Source organism: Camarhynchus parvulus, chromosome 9 (genome assembly GCF_901933205.1).
Source record: "Camarhynchus parvulus chromosome 9, STF_HiC, whole genome shotgun sequence".
NCBI classification, from domain to species: Eukaryota; Metazoa; Chordata; class Aves; order Passeriformes; family Thraupidae; genus Camarhynchus; species Camarhynchus parvulus.
The window spans coordinates 25,074,126-25,099,442 of NC_044579.1; the positions used below are offsets into that span (position 1 = coordinate 25,074,126).

General features: G+C 45.7%; 1 protein-coding gene across 1 annotated transcript in view; it reads right to left on the reverse strand.

Annotated features, from left to right (window-relative positions):
• Positions 1 to 24,744, reverse strand: part of LOC115907104 (vesicle-associated membrane protein 2-like) — a 56,594-nt gene extending 31,850 nt beyond the window's left edge. The window contains exon 1 of the mRNA XM_030954769.1: positions 24,657 to 24,744. Coding sequence (XP_030810629.1) covers positions 24,657 to 24,658 — 2 coding nt within the window. The 5' untranslated portion in view covers positions 24,659 to 24,744. The remainder of the gene's footprint in view (positions 1 to 24,656) is intronic.
• Positions 24,745 to 25,317: the final 573 nt, after the last annotated feature.

Sequence of the window (25,317 nt, forward strand, 5' to 3'; positions counted from 1 at the left end):
ATAATATACTCATCAAAATCTTGAAATTTGCAGTCTGTTACCTGCTGCCTGTGAATATTTAAATTATTTCACTAAGGCAAATATTATCAGAAAGACAAACTACAGAGTTATTGGGAAAAAAGATTTTGAAATTGGATTCCAGCATTGAAATGGAGGAGAAAGTAACAGAACTAGTCGAGCCTAGATGAACAGACCACATTTCCATTTCTACAATGAGATTTTAAATAAAAACAACCATCAGCTTGTGAGTAAATCCACTGAATAGAAGTTCCCAGAGATTACTTCCAAACGATTAAAAAAAAATTAGATGATCAGACTTCTCACAGGCAATTCTGAATTGAAAATTTAAATTATAAACTGTGAAGTATTCACTTCAAAACCACAGAAGTTGCTAGCACAAGAGTTTGTTATGCTACTTAAGACCCTGAAGGAATCCCACAAGTATGTAAGCATGGATATTTGTGCCTGTGTACCTCAAAACCAGAAACCACCAGAGCTCAGGGAGATGTCACACATTACATTATTCTCCAATCTAGCCAACAAAGCCACAATGATCCAGGATTAGTGGGTTATCAATTTAAATGGTTAAATGAAGGCTAAATTTCAATTCTAAAAAATTGAACATCAACACACTAGTCCCTGCTGTAATTCAAAAAAGTTGTAGTGGCTTAAAGAAACTGTGAAATAATCTATCTACACAACACAATAAATCAGGATTTAATGGCATTTTGGCCTTAGACTGTGTTCCAAGCTACAGTTCCTTTAGAAAAAAAAATCAATTTCTAGCTGAAATAATTTGATTTCTATCAATAGCTGTTAAATTAAATTCAGATGAAGTATTTATTTGGTGATTATGCTAATCCCTCCACTTTGCTACGTCCAGGTTGTTCAAGTAAATGAAATGTAATCTGTAACTTGCAGGAAAAAACCCCAATTTTGTTAACAATCTCACCTTCTGGGTTGTTGCTGATTTTGAAGGCTTTGTTTTGCTCACACTCTGTTTATTCAGTCACTGAGCACTCACAGAATCCTTTAGGAGTGAAAAGAGCAGCATTCCCGTCCAGTAATGAGCCAATCATCCCCACAGCCTCACCAGCACCACCCAACCAAGCAGGGCTAAAGCAAATTATCTTTTCCTCTGTGCTCACACAGGGAGCAAACACGGGGAGAAAAACTGGATCCAACTTGTTTGTATCAATGGAAACACTCTGCAGTTTCCCACTGCTCTCCCACACTCTGCTATGACCTGCTCTGGATAAAGCTGTCCCAAACCCCCAGTTTCCCCCCAGGCAGTCTCCTGAGGAATCAGGACCTCACAAATATTGGAACAAATATTAGAAATATTAGAAGTGACTGCACAGCATTGCAGCTTTTCACCACCAAGGGCAAGCTCTTTCCAGTTGCAATGATTTTGTCGCGCTCCATCCCAGCAGCACCAGGTGCAATGCACCCCCTGGCCACGTGGATTTACAGCAACACTTCCAGGAGCTTCCAGCCAGCATAAAAGAACAGTTTGGGAGTGGTTTTTGATATTTGACACCCCGTAAGAACCTTTTATGGCAACTCCCCAGAGAACTGCAGCTTGCTTCCATGTACAGCCTTCCTGAGCAGCTCCAGAACGACAAAGAACCTTCTGACACCTTTTGCTAAACATTTTTAATGAAGATTTTTACTAACATTTAATGGGATCCAATTGATTTGAATGGCCCAGTTTTCTGAAAGAGATTCTTTTCAGAAATTTGTAGTACCCCACTTTGTACTGGGACTTTTTATTGCTGTTTTGGTGTTTTGTTTGGGTTTTTGAGTTGGTTTTTTTTTCTCTTTTGGATTTTTTTGTTGGTTTTTTTTCCTGGTTGTTTTGTTTCGAAAGAACTTCAACTCAGCCTCCAATCTTGAACTTGCAGAGTTTTACATCAGGGATTAATGACAGACATTATGCAACTCCCCACCTGATGGTTTGTGCAGGTAGTTCAGAGATTTTGCTTGAATTTAGCAGGATTACTGTCCTCCCATCATAGAGGGAAAAGGGCTAATCTGACACAGGTATTTTCCTGCTCTGAAATGCCTTGATGAATTGCTTTTAATCTGAAGAACTTCCCAATCATGTAAATTCAGAGCATTCTGTCAGTGAGCAGGCCTGAATCACACATCTTTGGTTTAACTCATGCAGAAAAAGTGACAGCAATTTCAGCAGCCTGCCATCTCCTTAAGAAAGCAATTATAGTCAAATATTACTGTCACAACTCCAAAGTCTATCAGGCAGTGTCCAAGGGGCTCTGAGCTCCATCTCAGCCCTTCAGCTTCCTCTGGAGACAACAGTCAGTGTGCAAAAGGAAAGAATATTTCCATTTGATTATCATTTGTATGTTAGTTTGCTTGGAAATGAAATTCATCAAAGAAGGACAAATACTCCATCCACTGGCTTATTAATTAATAGAACAAACTCATGGTATATTATCACATTTTTCACTTTGCATCAATTTCTGCTTTTTTTTGTGGTTAGGGTTATTGATACTGAGCCTTATCCCTTCTCCTAGTCTAAAACATGAGAATTACTCCATTTATCCCTTGCTTCATGATGTTATAATTGCCAGCAAAAAGAACCTTTGTTGCTGCATTATGAACTGTTCCAGGAGGAACTCAACCAAGAAAGCCTGGCCACATCCCCAAAACTCTACATCCCACCAAACACCTTTAGCTCACCTCTGTTACAAGACTTGCTCACCTGCAATTCCTGCAGTTCTGCCCCATCCCCAGCCCTGCTCCTGCAGGGAGCACCAGCACAGCTCAGGTGAGGTCCCAGCACAGCTGCAGCAGCAGGGAGAGGCTCTGAGCTGCTCCTGCCCTCTCCTCCTCAGCTGCCACCACTGCCTGGGCCTCTCCTCCACCTGCCTACTGATTTCCACCTGCCTACTGATTTCCACCTGCCTACTGATTTCCATCTGGCTACTGATTTCCATCTGGCTACTGATTGACTTTCCACCTGCCTACTGATTTCCCACCTGCCCACTGATTTTCCACCTGGCTACTGATTTTCCACCTGCCTACTGATTGATTTCCCACCTGCCTACTGATTGATTTTCCACCTGGTTACTGACTTTCCACCTGGCTACTGATTGATTTTCCACCTGGCTACTGCTGATATCCCACAGGAATCTGGAATCTGCATCTCTGAGCTTTTCCCCATTCCATGGAGTTCAGCAGGATGGTAAAAGGGCAATCACACAAACTGGCCAAAGCCAGCACCGTTTAAAACCCTTGCATGCATCTCTTTTTAGCCTCTGCTGTTGCTTTTGCTCCTCAGTTTTCCAGCTCAGCCACACCAGCGGCTCCCAGGGGAGGACACTATTCATTTCATGTAAAAGTGGTGTAAAACATGAGCAGCAATCATTCAGCTTCCAAGGAATGCTGTTGCTCTGCTTTTCTTCTGCATTCAGTCACTCAGCTGCCCTGAATGAAGCAACATGAAAAACGTGGGGTGCTTGGAAAGTACAAATAAAAGAAGCCACCACAAATGTTCGTATTGATCTCAGTTCGGAAGAAAATTAAAAATGCTTGCCTGAAAATCCAGATGTATGGCCACTGAATATGCAGTCCAAAGACATTTCCATTAAGAAAGATCCAACTGGAAAAGCACGATGGAACAATTAAATTCTAAATAAACACTCCAAGTACTCTGAATCTCCTTACAGAAGCCAATGCCAAGGAGTTCCATTTCCACCACAGACTCACACAGTGAAACAGGAGCCAAAAATGTTTACTGGTTAATATGTAGGCAAGTACATGCTCTTGTGAACAGCTTGATGACAGGTTTTATGACTTTAATTTTGAATTAATTTTCTAACAACTCTTTCAAAATCACACACTTGGGGGTACACATGAAAACATGTACATTGATTACCATGATGGATCTTTAGTTTCTCTAATTTAGCATTTACTGATAACTGATCACTGATTGCCTTCCAACCTTATGCACATCAGTCCCTATTGTACTTATTTCCATTGGTTTTTAAAATCTCTTAAGCATTTTAAAATCCCTAGGGGGAAAGGAAGTGGGTAGCTCATTAGGTCTTTCATTAGAAATAAAGAAAAGCTGGGGCTTCAGAGTCCCTTCTCTTTGTAGCAGCTGAAGATCTGCCTCAGAATTTATCCAGCAAAAATACCAATCTTCAAGCACTGTTATGGAGAGTTTTGTGGTTTTTTTCAGAGCTTGTCATTGGGTGAAAGGTGAGTAACACATGCCTTTTGCAACATCTTTAGTGTTTTACAGATGAGTAAATTAGCTTTAAAAAATCAATTCGGGATTTCCTTTAAATTTTATCTATTACTGCCTGCTGGAGTCTGTTGTCTAAACTGAACAAATATTTCTGAGTTATTTATCACAAAGAGTATTGGCAATGAAATCTGCCCCTTATTCAGCACTTGAGTATCTCACACTCTGCATTTTCTCCTGTTACATTCCTGATCCAGCCCAAATGTATTTCCCCCCACAATTCAATTATTATGAGGGGAAAACCCTCAATCTCACTCTGTGTAAGGCTTGCACATCACATTTTTAACTTGTAAATGTCTACTTCTCAACAAGATCAACCAGAGAGAAAATGTGCTTCTGCAATTAGTTCTTTAAAGGGAGATTTATAGTGAGATTCCCAGTATTGCTTGGTTTGTAATCTTTGGAATTACTGAATTCCCATCCAATCAGGCACAAGTTCTGAGCAATGAGCCACCCTGACTCAGAGTATCTAGAACGCAGACAAAAATCTCTTGCTTATTTAGCTCCTTGTAGGGACAGGGAGCATCTCCTCAGTATCTGCACATCATCAAGGAGAGCAGAGACTCTGAACTCCCCTGTTAAACCAAACAATAACAGTTTTAATGTGGGTCTGATGCTCCTTTCAAGCAAATATGGAAATTAAAGGAACACCCAAAGCTCTATCTCAGCCTCAGTAATCCTGTGAAAGCAGTGACTCACCTCGTAATGGCTTTCCATAAATTAGGCAGCTAAAAATGGGTAGGAAGCATGAAACCATTCACAGTTCCTATAGTGTAAATTCTCTCACTGCATGTGAAGAAAATCCATGGCAGTGAAAATAAGAGATGAAGGTGTCAGCACCCGTCATGTTTAAATATGCTGTTAATAATTCAGATTTTCCTCCCTTGGAGCCCATGGCTTCAGAATGAATCACTCTATTTCCTTCCTCAAATGAAAACTGAGCTGCTGTTGCTTTCTAATCCCATATGTTTTTTCTTCCCAACTATGAGAAGAGAAGAAGCCAAGGTGGCCAAATGTGTTTTTCACAGCGGAACAACGATGTGAGATAGGAATGATGATTTTTCAATATGTCCACAGCTAATTCTTGCTTTTATCCCACATTTATTTTATGATACCTCCTGCAGCAGCACTGTGTGTGCTGTCACCTTCCACCCTCCACACTGCCATGGACATGACTGGTGGTAAAAGTGACAAAATTGATGAAAAGTGACCCAAAAGCAAAGCCCCTCAGAGCTGAGTGAAACAGGAGGAGCTGCAGGAGGAGGAGTCACTGCATCTTTGGGAGCAGCACTGCCCTGTGCCTGCTGCTCTGGGCCTGGCAGGGACACAGTGCCAAAGGCTGCCACTGTCACTGCTGCTCTGCACTGGTGCACCAGCGTAAAATAAGGATTGAAAATCCTTAAGGGTTGAAAACTGAAATTTTCAGGGTTGGTGTCTTAGCTTAGCTGGGAACTAAGACAGCATGGTTATACAAAAAGCGAAAACAAACCCCAAAAACACAACCAAAAAGTGGTGCCAGACACAACAAAGTGCACAATTTTCTCATGACACAGGAAGGACTATACCAGAGCATCCCAGAAAAGGTGGGAACACATGGCCTCACACTGGGAGCTGGCAAAGGCCTCAACACTGTGACAGTTCCTGACATCCTGCCCCAGTCACTCTGTGGCCCTGGCCAATTACCTGTTTGAAATTCTATTGGCATCCTACTACCAGGAATTCTGAATATTAAATATTCACCTCAAGGTCTCTTACCTTCTCATTTCCAGAGCAATAACATCTCTCATCAAAACCATTTGCTCTATCCAACCCAGTCTTGCTGCATCTACTTCCCATAACTTGGAGTTTGTTTATACTTTGCCAAACTAAACAAGACCTTGAGAGAAGAGAAGATAGCAGTGCTTTGCTATTAAAGACTGAATTTTGCACTCATGTTGCTCCATTCCTTCTGGACCATGCACCCACTGAGATCTGTTCCTTTCTGTAATTCCTCCTGGTCATGGGGACAGATGAGAGATTGCTCTTGCAGTTGCTCTTGCTTTGACACAAGGGAAAATTGCTAGTTTAAAGTAAAACTGCCTAACCAAAAGAAAAGCTTAGAATTTCATTTTTAATTTAGTTAAGTTTTTTTCATTCCAGGTTACCTGTGAGCTGGAAGCAACAAATACTACATCAGTTTAGTCACTTCTTAGAAGAGCAGAGGAGCACCCACAAAGCACAGGCAGTGCTGAGGAGGAGCCAGGGCTCTGTGATAGATGAATAATGTGATGACTGACTCTCACAATTAACAAACAGATATCATGTATATAGGTTAAGAAAAGTTTTATAGATTTATAGTTATGTTTTACCCCCTCATGTGGTTATCAAGGGGCAGCTGGGAGGGCTGGCTTGTCACTGTGGTGACACCTGACCTCCAATAAGGATTTGAGAAAGAGATTTCCACCACTGGACAGTGAAGAAGGGGTTGATGGACAGAACTTTGGGAGGGGTTAAAGGGTTAAAAAGGGAAAACCTCCATTGTGAGAGGGCTGAGCGAATGGTGGGGAAAATCTTCTGCTCCCAGTGCCATAACTTTTTTCTTTATTCAGTCTTCTGTTGTATTTTTGATAAGGTTTAATAAACCTTCCTAAACTATGAAAAGTGAGGAGCTATTTCTCACAGCTGGGATTGTCCAGGGCCTCCATCTCCCTCTGTCCCCATCTGGTACCAACACCCCTCCCACAGCAATGCACCCATGGGATGTGCTCATGCAGTGCACCCCAGGATTGCTCAGCTCTCCATCAGAGCAGCAACACAGAGGGGACACACATAAAATAAATTTACAGTGACCCTTCCTTAGGGTCTGTGAAAAACGCCAATCACTTGTTTCTAAAATTTTCGAAGTTTAATAGTAATAAAATGGTTATAAAAATAGTAATATAAGTAGAGTAATAATAATTTGGACAATTTGGATTAGGACAATATGAGACAATAAAGACAAAGAGTTACGGATGTCCAGGTACCTTTTTCTGGGCAAAATAAGCTCGAAAAAGGACCCATGTTAACAGAGGATTAACACTTAAAAACAATAACCTGTTGCATATTCATACACCTCATACATGATGCATAAATTCCACTCAAACACAGGATTCTGTCTGGTCAGTGTCAGCCTCTTCCTCTGAATCCTGACAGCGCCTTCAAGGCGGGAAGAAGTTCATTTCTTCTGATAATGAGGCAATAAATTCTTTTTCTCTGAAAGATTGAGGTGTCCTGTGGCTGCTGTCTCGCTGTGAGTCCTTTCTTTAAAAAAAGTATCTCACATAGCATAGTTTCTATTTTAACATTTTTTATAACCTAAAACTATATTTAACACACTACTTAAGAGAATTAATACAGCATCACTTTCTAACACAACACATAAAATATTCATTTTAATATTTGCAAAAAGCCAATTATAAAATACATGCATTTTTCACAGGTCCCTATACAAATCTGCTGCCTTTACCCAAATGAACTTCTGCAAAGACCAGAGAGGCAGGTTGTTCCTTAAAAAATTGAAAAGGCAAAGGAGCAAGTGACCTGAGAGAGAGGGCAAGCAGGCGTTGCTGAGGGACACTGAGTGTTGTTGAGGCAGGATGGCGATGAAGGAAACAAGCAGCAGGTTTGTGGGATGCTCCAACACTGCAGCAATAAACCAGAGGGGTGAGCAGCAACACCTGCAGGTGGCTCTGAGGGGCTCTCAGGACATCCAGCACTCTGTGCTCACGGCAGCTGAACTCCTGGCTCAGGTGAACCTGGCACAAACCCTGGCACTGCTGCTTTGTGCTGAGGCTCAGGGGAGGATGGGATAGGAACAGGACAATGAGGTGCAGCTCTGCTGGGCCCAGCCTTGGACAGAGTCACTGCTCTCAGCTCCTGGAGGCATGGCAAAGCCTGATTCCCACTGATGTGCCACTAAGAGGGACATCCTTGAGACCTGTCTGTGCTGCTCAGCTCTAGCTGCTGGGGCTGTGTGGCTGTGACACAGGAGAGCTGCAGCAGTGAGCGAGGCTGGGCACCTCCAGGGGGCAGGGGATCTGTAGGGGGACACAGCATGGGTAAATGAAGGTGGTATAGAATGTAATCTTATCCCCCAATGAGTTGCAGCTGAACCAATTACTAAAGATTAGGAGCAGGCCTGATGTTAACAGGCCACAGCTGTAGCCAATAAGAACAGTGGCATAGAAGAGTGGATTGGTGGGAACTGGAGTCAGGTGGATACTGCAAGGATCAGGAAGAGTCAGCGCTTAGAGGAGATACCCATGAGAAACATCAAGGAGGCATGAAACTCTGGCAATATGGAACCCTTGCACTATGATGATAATAGAACTCTTGATATGTAAGACAACAAATGGTGATCCCGATGTGATTTGAGACTAAACTATGTTGCCCTGTGGATTCAGGACGACCCGTGGATTCAAGGAAACCAGATTTGACCATATAACTCTGTGGATTCAGGGAAACAGGATTTGAATACTAAATTATTGGCAAAATATATCAATTACAGCTATTGGTGTTTGTTAAATATGAGTGTAAAAGACCTTGAAGATAAGTGCTTTGTAAACTGGGAAAAGCTATAAAACTGAACTAACACTTAGAAAAATACATGTATATATCTGTACTATAATATGCTGTTTGAACCTTTGTATACTCTTAGTTTTAAATTAAATATATGAATTTATTTGAATATGTACTTCTGGAAATGCTGCAACTCTGTGGTTAAAAGAAAAAGGGAGAATTGTAGGGGGATACAGCATGGGTAAATGAAGGTGATATAGAATTTCCTCGCTCACCAGATGCATTTCTGCCTTTCTTTCTGGGATAAGCTCCATGCTGTTTCTGACCCTGGCAGGACCTGCTCAGACTATTAACGTGACTTTTTAAGAGTGATTGCGATTATGTCAGTCTCTTGTCAGTCTGTCAGCATCTGTTTGCAGAGCAGGGTGCATCAGGCTGCAGTCACCACACAGAGCACAGGGCACTGCAATAGAGGAGGAATTGAGAACTGCAGCTCCAAGGTTACTTTGACACCACAGAAGTGGAGGCTGTACCAGACAGGAAAAAAGCCCCAGTTCCCACTAATAACCCTTTAGCTACAACATATAATCTCAAGTACTTAGCCAGCCATCTAACTACCCTTTATCTCCAACAAAAAACCCTACTCCTTCCTATTCCCCTCTTTTATGTTGGAACTAACTATTTTCTCCAGGTGTTTTTTTACCCTGTCATAATCCATTACCTTCATATGCTTTGATCTTTCCATAGGGAATTTATTTTCTCTCTTCAAAGATCTTTTCTGGTCAGAAGATATTTTCCCCAGTCCACAGGCTCTGCTCCATTCAGAGATCCCAGCATGATGCTTATTTTTCCCTGCTTTTTTAATTTTTTTTTTAATTTATGAACATTTAAGAACTCAAATTTCAAATTAGAACCAAGCCAGGCAAGTTTATTCCTGATGACACAAGATGTGGCCCCTGATGAAAAATCTAAAAGACACACATTGTGTACACACTGCTGGAGCAAATTCACTCCACAGAGGGTTTTGTGAGGCAAAATAGTTACAGGAGAGCAAAGATATTCAAAGGTCAGTCCTAGACCAACAGTTGTTATTCTGAAGGAAAATAATCCAGAAAACATATTCTGTACAGCTGCATTTGCCTTAGTTTTCCAAGGAGATTTTAATTCTTTGGTTCATATATCAGTGTTTGCGTTGTGTAAATCTGTGCAGTGCTGAGGTTGCCAGCATTGCAAGAATCAATCTGGTTTCCTTACATGTACATGACAGACTGGGGACAAACAGGCAAAAGAATGCTGGATGCATCCTCTTCCACCAGCTATGGTATTGTATTATTATAGCCCAGGAATTTCTTCTTCTATGAACAGGGCCAGTTCCTGTGCAGGCAGGGGTCACCCATTGTCCTTCTGTGAAATAAATTCTCAATTTCTCTGATGCTGTAGGCACAAGCTCAAAATGATTGTTCCTGTTTTGTTGCCATAGACTTATTGCAAGTGGCACCTCCACGTGGAGAGGGTGAGCACCAGCAGCACATCCTGGGCACAGCAAAGTGCCCCTGGCCAGAAACAAGAGCTCTGCAAAGCCACATCCCCAGCCTGGACAGGAGCCACCCCAGTGCACTGGACCCCAAAAAACAAAATGTTAAATTCAGGCATTAAAGCCAAGTAACTTCTCCATTGTAGATATTCTGAACAACAAACAGAACAAATTGCCCATCCCAAAACAAGGCATCTCATGCACACACAAAGAAAAACCACCAGCCTCTCAGGGTTTGATTTTTAAAGACAGAACAAAACACTGAACTGTCAAACAAAACATGCTCGAAATCATAATGTTAATATGTAAAATAGCTCTTGCACAGCAGCATGGAAAATTCTGAATTGATCTTTATACACATTTGCACAAAGCAACTGTCTTTATAAATAGCAGCAATTTGAAAAAAAACATCTGCATGCTCCCGGGCAGAGGTGTTTGTTCCTGTGCTGAATATCTTCTCACCTTAAATCTCACACTTCTTGTGGAGTGTTATTATCTTCTCTTAATCCTTGCAAGGCCAACTTGTCTTTGTGATGTCTGAGCTATGCACCCTGAGCATTTATCTGGACACACCCAAGAGCAAGTTCTATGTAAAATCTATGTTAAAAAAAAATCACATAGATATTTAGAAATACAAAATACACCACAAGTAAAGTAAAGGCTTTAAGGAAAAGCCTCTCAAGAAGAATCCTGCTTTGGTTATGGCAGTGCCTATAAGGAGCTCCCAGCTCCAAACAAGCCCCCACTACTTGGGCAATGGTTTAATAATTGAAGATAACCAAAGTCCTTTTCTTTTTTCTTCTTCTTCCCTTTATTGTGCTTTGCAGACAGGAGGCAGACACAGCAGTAATTTCATTCTCTGCACAGCACAGAGGCAGAGTGATTTCTGGCCATCCCAGCCAGGCTGTCCTTGTGTCCTCCTCACTTTGTCCATCATGACAATTCTCAGTTTTCTGTGCTGCTCCCAAAAAAAAATTTACCAGGTAGGAGCTTGTCAGAACAGAAAATGCAAAGGCTTTACAGAAATTCAAAAATTCTGTGAGAAAGAGTCGGGGCCCTCACCTCAATCCCTCACATATTCTAAATTAATTTTCTTCTGACCCCAGCCCACATCCAGTCTGTTCTGTTATGAAAGAAGAGCAGAGTTTGCCTGGTTTATTCTCTCCAAGAGACAGCCAAGAAGAATAGATGCAGATTATTCTACTTTGACCAAATTAAAGGAAATTGTAGCTCAGAGCAGAGGGATTCCCTTTGTTCATCTGACAACACAAAGGAATTACTGCAATCCTGTCTCCTGTCACCACTGACAGGCTCTTGGATGTGTTTCTGTTGCTACTCCTTCCTCATTTACCTGCAAAATCCCTTCAGCAACCTGCACCATCAGTTTCAAAGCAAAACAAAGACAACAGAAATCAACGTCAGCCACTGCAGGAAAATCCCTTCCACTGGAGGGGTTTTACAAATGGTTACACGTGCCCAAACACTGAGGCACAAACACTCTGCTCCACTTTGAGGAGACAGCTGCCTTTGCTGTAAACACACAAGAAGCACCAGAACAGACCCAGAGACAGGCACCAGCACCAAAGGACAAAAAAAACCTCAAAAAACCCAAAAAACAAAAAACCCCAAAAACAAACAAACAAACAAACAAAAAAACCAACAAAAAATCCCACAAACCAAAAAAAAACCCACTCAAAAAAACACCAAACAAAGAAAAAAAAAAGTGAAGTTTTAAATTAAACAAACATTTGGCCAGTCACTGTTGAGGTTTTGTTAAATGTCTAATATTATGCAATTTTTGGGGATTTTTCACGTTCACTCAGCAAAGTACTGCTCAGTTCATTGGGAGTTACCTTCTAAACTACTTGTGGCTACTTTTTTCACGTTTCCCTTCACACTGTGCAGTGCTCCCACAGTGCCTCAGAGGGAAAGCAGCTGGTGCAGAAGGATTTGGCTCTGAGCTGAGCCTGATCCACTCAGCAGCCACGTTCTGAGCGTTCTGGGTTTGCCTTCCCACACAGATCTGACCTTCTGCACCCCTTTTCCCTTTGCTGCTCAGCTCTTCATCTCCTCAGGGGCTTCAGGCCTTGCAGCCCCTCAGTGCCACCAGAAGTGTGGGTGCTGGAGTTCCTGCCCTGGATCAGGACCTGCGGATTCCTCCAGCACCACAGAGAGTTACTGAGAAACCCTGCTGCCCCTGGCTCCCTGCTGCACACAGCAACGGGGGGCTCCAGGCAGGAGCTCTGCTCTCTGGGGTCCCTTTTCCCTCTCCAAGGTTTTACAGAGGAATTTTGCTCTGTGGGTTCCCTGTTTCCCTCTCCAAGATCTTACAGAAGAGCTCTGCTCTGTGGGCTCCTTTTTTCTCTTTCTAGGGTTCCAGAGAGGAGCTCTGCTTTGTGGGTTCCTTGTCTCCTTTTCCAAGGTTTTTCAGAGGAATTTTGCTCTGTGGGTTCCTTGTTTTCCTCTCCAAGGTTCCAGAGAGGGGCTCTGCTTTGTGGGTTCCCTGTTTTCCTCTCCAAGGTTTTACAGAAGAACTCTGCTTTGTGCGTTCCCTGTTTTCCTCTCCAAGGTTTTTCAGAAGAACTCTGCTCTGTGGGTTCCTTTTCCAAGGTTCCAGAGAGGAGATCTGCTCTGTGCGTTCCGTATTTTCTTCTGCAAGGTTTTTCAGAAGAACCCTGCTCTGTGGGTTCCTTGTCTCCTTTTCCAAGTTTTTTTCAGAGGAATTTTGCTCTGTGGGGTCCCTGTCTCCCTCTCCAAGGTTTTCCAGAGGAATTTTGCTCTGTGGGTTCCTTGTCTCCTTTTCCAAGGTTTTTCAGAGCTCTGCTCTGTGGGGTCCCTGTTTGCCTCTCCAAGGTGCAGGCCCTCTCTCGATGCACACACACAAACACTCAGAGTTGTTCTTCCTTCTGCCCAAATATTTTGTGTTTGGCTCTAGCTGTTATGTTCTAGTCCAAGTCCTCTCTGCGTGGCAGGTTTCAGCACCCAGGCTGCTCCTGGAGCAGGAAGGGCTGCCCCAGGCACATCAGGACTGAGCAGGATTTGTTTCCAGAGCTGTGCTGGTGAAGGAGCTCTTGAGCAAACATCTCTCTGGGAGTCAGCACCAAGGAAAACAGCAAATGCAGAGTGCCTGACTGGCTTTGCCAGGTGGGGGTTCAACAAGAAAAGCACCTGTCAGCTGTGATTTCTGTTAGGAGATCATCCTACTGCTAAGACATCTCAGGCTGCACAGAAGTTAATCAAATCTGCTCATTCTCCCCCAGAGTCAAGTGCATAGAGGGGATTGTCACAGCAAGGGCAATGAAGATGCTGATGGAAAGGTCTGTGCTGCACCACTGCTGCTGCTGAGGCCACAGATCAGGCACAGAGATGAAATACAGGAGAGCACATCCCTTCATGTACATGCAGCAATGAGACTGATGTGGAAATGCCATTCCTGCCAGCATGCCAAGAGGTGTGGGGCATATTCTGCCTTCCCAGTCCCTCCCCCGTCTCCCTAAAACGTTCAATGCAAAGTAGAAAGCATCAAGGTGTTAAGTGACTCGAAATATTTTTGTGTTTGTATCATCTAGTAAACAAAGTTGCTGACAAATGTCATTGTGTGATCTTCACATGTGTGTGGGAGACCAGCTCAGCTGTCAGGGAATGACTGTACAGCTCCCTGCTGGAAAGGAGAAGTCAAACATTGCACAAGCAGACCTTCATAGCCTGCTGGGATCTCTGCTGAGCACCTGGGATATCCAGGCTGTCAGTGGCCCCCAGGAGGATGGATATCTGCTGATTCATCTGGCACTGCCCACCCCGAGTGAGCTGTCCCAGGTGCCAAGCAGCAGGAATGCTCCAGCACAGCTCTGACACCAGCTCAGCAAATTCTGCCTTCAGGCCCTGGGGTGAGCCAGTGGAACAGAGGTCACCCCCAAACCCCAAACCCCAAGCTCCATCACCCTCTGAGGTGCAGGAGCCTCCTGGAAGGGCTGCTCTATCACTCAGTGCCCTTGGGATGGTTTTGCTGCTACTGATTAAAGCTCTTTGTTCCTCTGCTTGCCTTCCCCTTTCCCCACCCGAGCTGCCACAGGGTGGCAGCTGCTGGCACCAGGTGCTGTCTCTGGGCACACCTGGAAGTGATTCTGCTGCAGATGTGTGAGGGGAATCTGCCAGAGCTATCAGCAAACCCAGCTGCAGCTCAGAAACAAGTTCAGCTCAGAAACAAGTTCAATTAGTTCCCACAAGTCAGCCTAAAAAGAGTGAGGGGGAGAGGGGATGAGAGAGTTTTGTCTCTTCTTTTAGTGTTGCTCAGGATCACTGAGAGCAGTAAGGAATGTACAGGCACAGAATCCCTCTCTAAACTCCAAAATAATGCAGAGAGCACTGAGCCATGCCCCAGTGTGTGCCACCAGCAGAGCAGGTCTGTGCTTGCCAGCAGCTGTGCCCTTTGCACACTGGAATCAAGGCCCTGCACAGGGCAGTCACCAGCAGATAGAGAGGAGCTATTCTTGTATGTGAATTCAAATGAACAAATGCAATTTCTAACCACTGACCTTCTGCAGTAGGTAACAAGTGCGTTTAGGGATAATTAATAATTTTCATCATTTCTAGGAAAGCTTTACCAGGATCCTTACATTTCTAAAATGCTGACAGATCACACGATCCCAGACCTCAGTGTGTGAAAAGCACTGAGAACATCACAGCACCCCCAGCTCCCCGAGGCTTTCTGGGTGTGCAGGGGGTGCTGAGAAGCCCAGGCCAGGCCCCAAGGCCTTTCCCTCGTGGATGCAGAGCTGCCCTCACACAGGCTCCATGCTGTGAGCTGAGCACTCTGGGGGAATCGCTCCCTGGGAGGGTTCAGAGATTGATTCCAGCAAGAAATGCAGTTGGCATGGGAAACTCACTGCTCACCTCCTCCAGAGGTACACAGATCTACAGTGAGGAAGGAGATCTGGAGAGGCAGGGAAGGTGCTGGGCTGGGGATCCATCCAGCTTCTGATGATGCCTCAGGATTTCAGCTTTTCTATTTTTCAGATCTTGTACTGCATCAGTGCATCACTCCAAACTCCATACAGAGTGTGAGTTCCTGTCCTCACATTTTGGTCGCACAAAACAATCCCTCTGGGCCTGGGAACCAAGGACACTTTACTGCCTCAGGCCCCAAAAAGTACAAACAAAAGTGAATCAGGGGGCAGCAAACTGGGGGTAAATGACTTCATTACCTGAAGCTGTAATTTAGGAATTAACCCCTGATATGCAAATGGACCAAACTTATAATTGTCTGAAAAACTGGTGCCCATTGTCCATTGGGTGTAGCCTCTGGAGGCTGTGGCTGCCCAAGGTGTGGCTGTTGAATGTGGATGTGACAGCCTGGTCAGAGAGAGTGATGCCTTAGGATTTCAGCTTTTATATTTTTTACATCCTGCACTGCATCAATGCAGAACTCTAAACTCACTATAAACTCCATAACCTGGCAGCTGCTGTTCTCCCTTTTATTCAGACAGAACAATTCCTCTCCAGGCCTGAAACTCAAGGACACTTTACTGCCTCAGGCCCCAAAAAGTACAAACAAAAGTGAATGGGAGCAGCAAACTGGGGGTAAATGACTTCATTAGCTGAAGCTGTAATTCAGAGGTTAACCCCTGATATGTAAATGGACCAAACTTATAATTGTCTGAAAAACTGGTGCCCATTGTCCATTGGGTGTAGCCTCTGGGAGGCTGTGGCTGCCCAAGGTGTGGCTGTTGAAGGCCTTTAATAAACACACATTTATTCTTTTAACCCTGTCCAGGGGAGCCCCCCAGGGCATCCCCCCGTGCCCTGGCCAGCAGCACTCCCTGCCTGCTGTGAGTGACCCCCTTTGGGGTGCTGCAGGTGACAGCAGGGATGTTTCCTTCTCCTCTGCTGTGGCCTGAACACCCTCCCCTTGCTACAAACACAATTATTTGGTTTAACTGAACTGCCCACTGTGCTCTGCTGAGGCTGCATGTCCAGGAGCAGCTCCGTGGCTTCCCCCAGACCCCCAGGGCCCTGTGAGCCTGGCAGGGAGCGGGAGCGGACACCAGGCTGGAGCAGCCGGCACTGAACGTGAGAGATGAGAAAGTTCACTTGCAGAGAATCTGGGATTTGTTCTCTGTGGTAAGAACACAAACTTTTGCATCCAAGACAAATTTAATAATGCATTCCAGTGATCTGCATTTTTCCAAGCTCCTCCATTCCCTCCCTTCCTGAATACCATATGTTTGCCCATTCTACCAGAGGGATTTCTGTGGCATCCACTGCCAATGGGCTGAAAATCAAAGTTATCGTGGATGAAACGTCAGGATCTTGAATGTTTGGGAAACAGCCAAATGTTAGTTTAATTAACTCCAACATACTCAATTATGAGTGACCTTTTCAAAGAGAAGCAGAGAAGCACTGAGGCTGGAAGCAACCTCTGGAGATTATCTAGTGCAACCATCTGTTCAAAGCAGAGCCCATTAGATGGACTTGCTCAGGACACCATCCAGTCAGACCTTTCATTATCTCCCAAAACCATTTTCAAAACATCTCTCCTCAACACAGGCACTGCAAGAAGTCCTTCAAGAAGTTATTTCAAACCAAATTTTCCAACTTCATTTCCTTGAATGCAAAGAAGTGTTTTGATAATTTTGTAATGGCACAGTTTCCAGAATAGAAAATAACTTTTGCTACAACAACTGCATTTTTAATACTCTTTGCTTTTCAAATTTCAATTACTAATTAAAAATGTAAAATTTCAATCTATAAATTCCCACCTGGATCTTGTGTAAGATCACATCTTAAAAGAAAACCAGCACCTCTCCAGCACCAAGCACTAAGAAGAGCTCAATTCAACACTTATCACTGTGTGTTTCCTCTCTTCAGCTCTTTTCCAGATCACCTGGGGAGTTCTGGAAGTTCTGTGGACACTTTTCTGCCTGCTCAGACTCCAGCCCATGGAGAGCATTGGATGGGACAGGGCCCATGAGAGCCTCTGGGTGTTCCCAGCACGCAGCAGCTCTGCCCCTGCTTTCCACAGGTTCCAACACAATGAATTCCCACTGAGGGTCACAGCACAGACCCCTCAGCAACACAAACTTTCAGCTCTCTGGTGCTTCCAAACGTGCAGTGCCCACATTTTGGAAACCATGACCGTACATCTGCTGGTTCATACTGGGAGTGCGCTGCAATGCAGTGGGAGAGATGAGAAAGATGAGAATGTACTTAAAAAAAACCAACAAAACCAAAAAAACCCCCAAACTAAACAAAACACAACCCCTGAAATCTTATGGGGTTTATCTTCTAAAAGGTGATCATAAGAGAATCTCTGCTTTCCAGAAGAGCTGTCTTTTGATGCTGTGATACTGAGTCCGGGTGTAAGTTAAAACTCTGATAAATTAAATTTTTCTCTCATTATATTTATTATATTTATTCTGAATATATATGTATATATTTATATATAAATATATATTTATATAATATATTTATATATTTATATATTTATATATAATTATATTTATTATATTTAGCATTATATTTATTCTGAAATATAAATGCTTTTCTTTTACTTATTAAATTTTTCATCCAAAAAGATCAAGGAACTGGATCATGTAATTCAGATTATTTGGTCAGAAACCTCCATTCTAAATATATCACCCAGTAGAGAAGCAGCAATAGAACCGCAACCAACAAAACACTTGCAAAGGTACAGACAGCTCCATTTCAATGAGTTACTCACTAATTTACCCGGAAAAACATGAGCTTGTCATAGCTGAGCAGTGAAAAAAACCCCACCTTGCAATCACTTGATGATTCTGCAGTGAATAATGCAAAAGGGTTTCGAGTGCTCAGCCACAGGCAGGGAAAAGGAATTGCATCATTCCAGAAACCCGGGCCGGTTAATTGCAGGTAATGGCCATGAATAATGACAGCAGAGAGTGCTCAGTGACGTAGGAGAGGCAATATTCTCCCCGTGAGCTGGAACTGCTTCAAACAAACACTCTGGTCAGGCTGAACTCACCGGGCCTGTCTGTGCTGCTGGAGCTGGAGCTGGGCAGGTTTGGCTGGCAGGGAGCAGCTGCAGGGGCTCTGCACCCACACACTGCCAGAGAGCACAGTGGAGTTCAGTGTCTCTGATTTCCCTGCCTGGTGATTAATGACTCAAATGCACAGAGCTGATGCTTTGTTGCACTGGTTGCTCCCTCTTTGTGATGACCCAGAACATCCCTCTGGCAGTCCAGAATGGCCAGGACCCCTGCCAGGGGGCTCAGAGGCCCTGGCACAGAGCCCAGAACACCTGTGGGTTTGATTATGACCTGTGGAGCAAATTACCAACCTTTAATGAAGATCAGCAAGCCACAACAGTTTAGGCAGAATAATAGTGAAGTTATCACAGGGTGGAAAAGTAGATTTTGGGGTTTTTGGAATGGGGATTCAGGAGGCAAGATGGAGGAAACTGGATGTGTCCAGCCTTTCTCCTTCTTCTTCTTGGCCTCCATCTTCTGCTGTGATGTTGGCACTTACAAATTGGTTTGGAGTAGAAGCTCACTGTCTAACACAGGTGATAGGTATTGGGAAGTAATTGTAAACATTGTACATTGTAGTTTTTAGTATAAAGACATAACACTGCCCTGGGGCAGGCAGAGTGCCTGGAACTGTCCTGCTGGATGGACCTGGGCAGGGCAGGAGAAAAATTTTTATAGATAAGATCCAATAAACAACCTTGAGACCGAGAAATGAAGAGCCCTGACTCCTTCTTCAAGCGCCAGGCTGGGAAAAGAGACTTTGGAACTTTTCTTGGGGTCACTCTGACCAGCTAGAGATCCCGACACCTCTTTTTTCCTGCCTTCCACCCTTCTTCCCACTTGGTAGGAAGCCCAGTGGCAGTCAAGGAGAGGGAGAACATGGAACCCATTCCTCCCCTCAGCCCTGCCTGCTCATCCCCCACCCAGGAACATTCTCCACACACCTGCACACAAACATGGCTCTGCCTGGGGCTCTACAGCCTGATCACTGATCCTGCAGGAAGACATTAATTATGGAAATAGATCCTGAAGAAGGAGAAGTGTTCCTTTGCCAGACCAATTCATCTGCTGCTGCAGCCACTCTCAGTGTCCTGTGACTCACTCCACAGCTGGAGCTATCTGTGAAAAATGCTGGGAGTCAAGGGGAACAAGCTGTGGTGATGCACAGCACAACAAAGGAGAGCTAAGTCACCAGGAAAGGGATCTCCAATCTACATGGATTTGGGTTTCATCTGCTTCATATTAGCCAGTTTGGAAGAATGTTTATTAGGACACAATCTTTGCCTGCACTTGTCACATATCCTTCCCTTTCTGAGATTACTTCCTTGGCTGAGGCCCTCAAGACACCACACAGTTTGATCTGTACACTTTCAAGCACTCATCACCCAAATATCCAAAAGGTTTATGACCTACTTGGGCCACCCTTACTTCCAAGGGCAAGGTGAGTGTATGAGGAACAACACCTGATGTGAGCTGGAAGCGTTTATTTCTATTGCAACACATGAAGCTGATCAGTGTGCATGATGCCACAGGAGAGCACGGCAGGGGAAGCCAACAGTGAATAAAACACCTGAATCCCCCTGGTGATGTCTCCAGGCAGCAGATTAAGCAGCAGCTCCTACTCCTTAAAGGCTCTTACTGAGAGCTGTGAGCCTCAGAACCAGCACAGGGGTCAGGACAGAGCTGTGCTGAAAACTGGGTGCTTCCCACCCCTCAACATCCTTTCCCCACGTACACAGCCCTGCTGCTCTGAGCACAGCCTGGTTATTTCCACTACAAGCTCCATTACACGCCCTAGATGAGAAGAGCAGCTCCACAGCCATGGCTGTGTGAGCCAGCCCCAAGCCATCCTCTGCAGCAGGAGGCAGAATGGCAGCAAATGTCACTCCTGGCCTTGGCTGGCTGGTCTGAGCACTGCCCACCAGGTGTGAAACCCTGAGAGCCCCAGGGGGCTCCCATCTTCCTGCACCTGGATCTACAGAGCCCTTGTGGAGCACATTTCTGAGGGAACACAGACTCAGTGTGGAACCCCTCAGAACGTGCATCCCTGCATTTGCTGCTTGCTGGACCTTCCCAGGACATGCCCTGGCTGAATGCACTCCTGTCAGGCACTGAGCTCCCTGCAAGCAGTGGATCAGGACTGTGAAGAGGATTATACTGAATTGTTTGTCTCTGCTGATTAGCACAAGAAAAGGGCAGGGAGATTTTTGACAAGTTTTATAAAATGATGCCCACAAAAGCAGGGCTGAGTACTGCTCTACAAACAGGAGAGAATAGCCACGACATCCTTCTCAGAGAAACTGAACAGACACTCGACCTAAACAGACTCATCCTACTGCTGGAACCATTTTAATCCTGCCCATCCCCTCCTTGCTGCTCTAAAACAAGCACAAGGATAATTTTTTAAGAAGCTCTAACTGCTGCCTGGGGAATGAGGTAGGACTTTGCCCCAGGGAGAGCCAGGTGCTTTTGCTGTCTCACAAAAGGTGTCCCTTCCATGGAGCCCATGGTGCTGCACTAATGCAGCCAGAGGCACCCTGCAGCCTGGCCACTGGCCTGCCTGAGCAGCAGATGACACCTTGCCTTCAGCTGCTATTGTATGGGACTGCCCATTGAGCTGTGTGAAAAATGCATGTACTTTATGATTGGCTTTTTGCAAATATTAAAATGAATATTATGTGTGTTGTGTTAGAAAGTGATGCTATATTAATTCTCTTAAGTACTGTGTTAAATATAGTTTTAGGTTATAACAAAATGTTAAAATAGAAACTATGCTATGTGAGATACTTTTTTTAAAGAAAGGACTCACAGCGAGACAGCAGCCACAGGACACCTCAATCTTTCAGAGGAAGAGAATTTATTGCTCCATTATCAGAAGAAACAAACTTTTTCCTGCCTCAAAGGCGCTGTCAGGATTCAGAGGAAGAAGCTGACACTGACCAGACAGAATCCTGCGTTTGAATGGAATTTATGCATCATTTATGAGGTGTATGAATATGCAACAGGTTGTTGTTTTTAAGGGTTAATCCTCTGTTAATGGGTGTCCTTTTTCGGGCTTATGCTGCCCAGAAAAGGTACCCGGACATCCATAACTCTTTGTCTCTCTTGTCTCATATTGTCCTAATCCAAATTGTCCAAATTATTTTTACTCTAATTGTATTACTATTTTTATAATAATTTTATTACTATTACACTTTTAAAATTTTAAAAACAAGTGATTGGCATTTTTCACAAGCTGTGGCCATTGTAAAGGAGACAAAACCAGCACTTCACCTGCTCCTCTTGGCCTGTTTTCCAGCCAGGAGCAAAGCCCAGGAGCACCTCAACTCTGAGCACCATTTTGTCCTTCACCGCTTCTCACATCTCCTCCAAATGAGTTTGTGCGCTCTTCCTCACACCTGGAACAGCTTTCCCAGCTCTCCTGGCAGGTCTGACCTTTCCCTGTTCTTGCTTCAAACACCTTTTATGTCCTTCTCCTTTATTTCATTTCATTGATGTTACAGCTTCCCCTGCTCTGCCTGCGTAAAGGTGAAAGTTCTGTTACCTGGATGGATCTCACCTGCCCTGGGCTGTGCTCACTGGGAGAGGCCACAGGCACAGATTCCCACCTGCTGTGGACCATGCAGCTCTGCGGGGGTGACACACAACCACGGGTCACAGGAAACACGGCGAGTAAGGAACGCTGATCTCTGGTTTCCAAAACAAGAGCGGGATCAGGCAGAGCCTGCTCCGTGTCAGCTCCAAACCCACGGGGAGCTGCTGCCACACACTGCAGAGCTCCTCACCCCAAACACCACAAACTGAGCTGCTGCCACACACTGCAGAGCTCCTCACCCCAAACACCACAAACTGAGCTGCTGCCACACACTGCAGAGCTCCTCACCCCAAACACCACAAACTGAGCTGCTGCCACACACTGCAGAGCTCCTCACCCCAAACACCACAAACTGAGCTGCTGCCACACACTGCAGAGCTCCTCACCCCAAACACCACAAACTGAGCTGCTGCCACACACTGCAGAGCTCCTCACCCCAAACACCACAAACTGAGCTGCTGCCACACACTGCAGAGCTCCTCACCCCAAACACCACAAGCTGAGCACCTGCCACCTTACTGAGAGTACGAAGCCCACCAGGAGAAATGAAATGCAAAGAAACATGAAATACAGAGAACTCCCCCGAGGTTCAGACACTCCCCAAGCTGGAGACCTTTTCCTGAGCTGGGAAAGCACTCTGGGAATAGCTCAGCAGAGCCCTGTACCTTCCTGAGCAAGCCCTGCAAGCTGCTGCAGGGGACAGCACAGGGGCTGGGTGGGGCTGGCACCTGGCCCAGGGCAGATCTTGATCCCAGCAGTGGGGTCAGAGCAGCTGAGTGTCAGTGCAGGTCTGGACAGGCACAGGAGGAGCCCAGCACTGCCACAGCTGGCACAGCAGCACAAGGGAGCTCCAGGCAGCAGCTGGTGGTCAGCAGCAGCTGGCTCTGATGGCCTGGCAGCTCCAGCTGCTGCTGCAAGGCAGGAGCCACACTCACCTCTGGGGCTCAGCGGCAGCTCCAGGGACACGGCACCCATGGAGATGTTCCAAGGAAAGGTTTCATTACAACATCTGGCAGTGAAACAGAAGCCAGCTGACACTGTCAATGACAGGGTGCTTGTTTGTCTTGGTTTTCTTTCAATTATCAAACTGAAAGTCCATTTGGCTAAATTAGACAAAAACTGCTTTCCCATTTTCCTCTAATTTTTGTCGGAAGTCTGACGTAAAGCACCTACAGAAGAAGTATGACCAAGTTATATCAGCACCACCCTTTCTCTTAACTTACGAATACTCTCATGAAAACCAAGACTGAAACACACACAGGTTATGTTAAACATCATCTGATTATTGCTTAGCGTCAGAGCAGCTCAGATTGTACAAAACTGCAGCAGCAAACTCATATATTAATCATTGAAGAACAGCTCACGTACAGATAAAAGTGTTTGATGTCATCATCTGGCTCAACAGAAACACAGCCAGGCAACAGGAGCCTACAATGAACTGGCTTCAACTGACAGGCTTCGGTGTTTGCATAAGGAATCCTCTATTAGAAAATGTTTTTTTGAATTCCAAGGAGTTCCTTGCTTTAAAAATATTTTGGACAACACGGACAAAAGCTTCTTTTTTGTCTGAGATATATACAGGAAACAGCATTAAAGACAAAAGCTAACATTTCAGAATATGTGATTGCATATTTTGAAAATGCCTCCTGAAGAACAGTTGGTTATTGGAAATATTTTTAAAGCAATTTAATCACAGATTCCCAAGAGAGCCTGCACTCCTCATGTTCTCTGAATCAACCAAGCTCCAGTCCTTGCAGGATCACCCAGTACCAGCACAAATGACTCTTTGTCTGAGACATCCTGGGCTCTCCCTTAAGGTCACTGGGAATGAGCAACGAATTGAGGCAATAGTAAAATGATGCCTTCAGCTGCCTGAATCCTTTTGTGAATGAGCAGGGGTCTGATCAACTCCCCTTTACCTCAGCACACTTCTGATTTCAGAATGGACTTTGGGGGTTTCATCGCTGCCTAGCAGAGAACGCTAACGCTGCCATTAACGCTCCACGTACAAACTTGGAGCAGGTATTTGGAGAGATGGGAACAAGAAGGAACAGATTACTACCAAGCACTGCTGACAGGAAGCCATTGGCCCTGGAGAAGGTGAGGCTGGCCTGATCAGACAGCTCCCGTCTGCGAGAGAGCGTTTCATTAAACACGGAAAGCAAGCAGGACCCGTGTGCGGGGAGCAGCAGCGCCGGTGACTCATGCTATTGAACCACCCCGACTCGAACCTGTTGAGGATCCTGGCCCAGCCTTCCCTTCTGAGCACGAACCCGACTAGAAACGTGCCAGCAACCCCCGGGCTGCTGGGAAAACACGGGGAGAGCCCATCCGTGCGCTCAGGTGCAGCAGCAGCCGCGGGTCCGACGGGCGGTGCTGCCGCAGCTCCGAGCGCGGCACCTGCCGAGCCCCCGCCCTGGTCCTTGTTCAGCCCTGACCCGTGTCCATCCCTGGCCGTGTGTCCATCCCTGGCCGTGTCCATCCTTGCCGTGTGTCCATCCACGGTCCCTGTCCATCCTTGCCGTGTGTCCATCCACGGCCCCTGTCCATCCCCGGTCCTTGTCCACCCCCGACCCGTGTCCATCCCTGGTCCTTATCCATCCTTGCCATCTGTCCATCCCCGGTCCTTGTCCACCCCCGACCCCTGTCCATCCCCGGTCCATCCCCGGCCCGTGTCCATCCCCGGCCCGGTGCGGTGTTCCCGGTACTCACATGGCGAGCGGGGGCTGCGGGCTGCGCTGCTCCCTCTCCAGCAAAGATGGCTTTCGGCTCCGCGCCTGCTGCCAGCCGGCTCCGACTGTTGCAGGCGGTGTTGTTGGGAGAGGAGGGGTAGGCACCGGCTACTGAGCATGCCTGCGCCTCGCATCACAGCCGGGGAGCGGGGCGAGGCTCGCAGCGCCCCTCCACACCCTCCTGCCCGGAGCCGGCGGCGGGGACAGCGCCGGGTGTGGCACCGGGGTGGGCTCGCGGCAGCCTGGGGGACAGATGGACACCGCTGGGCGTCTGTCTAACCAGCCTCTCTCTGCCTCTCCTCGCCAGAAAGAAACATCCTTGAAGAGGAGAAGAATGACGGAAGGTGCTGCCGTTCCATCCCACCTGTCGTGCGTGTGGTTTCATCCACTTGTGGATGAAAAGCCACAGGGCAGGTCCGGAGACAGATAAGCTACAGGTCAGGCGCTGATTGTGGAAAGGTTGGGAAGGCTGTGTCTCAGAGGACGTACAGCCCGTGCTCCCACCCTCGATGCATCCAGCCTCAGCCTCCATGAACACCAGCACCTCCCTGGCATGCCCATTCCCCTGCGCAGAACAGCAACTCTGAAACAGCACAGGTTCCTCTGCATCCAAGCCAAGGCCTTCACATGCTCTAAGCAGA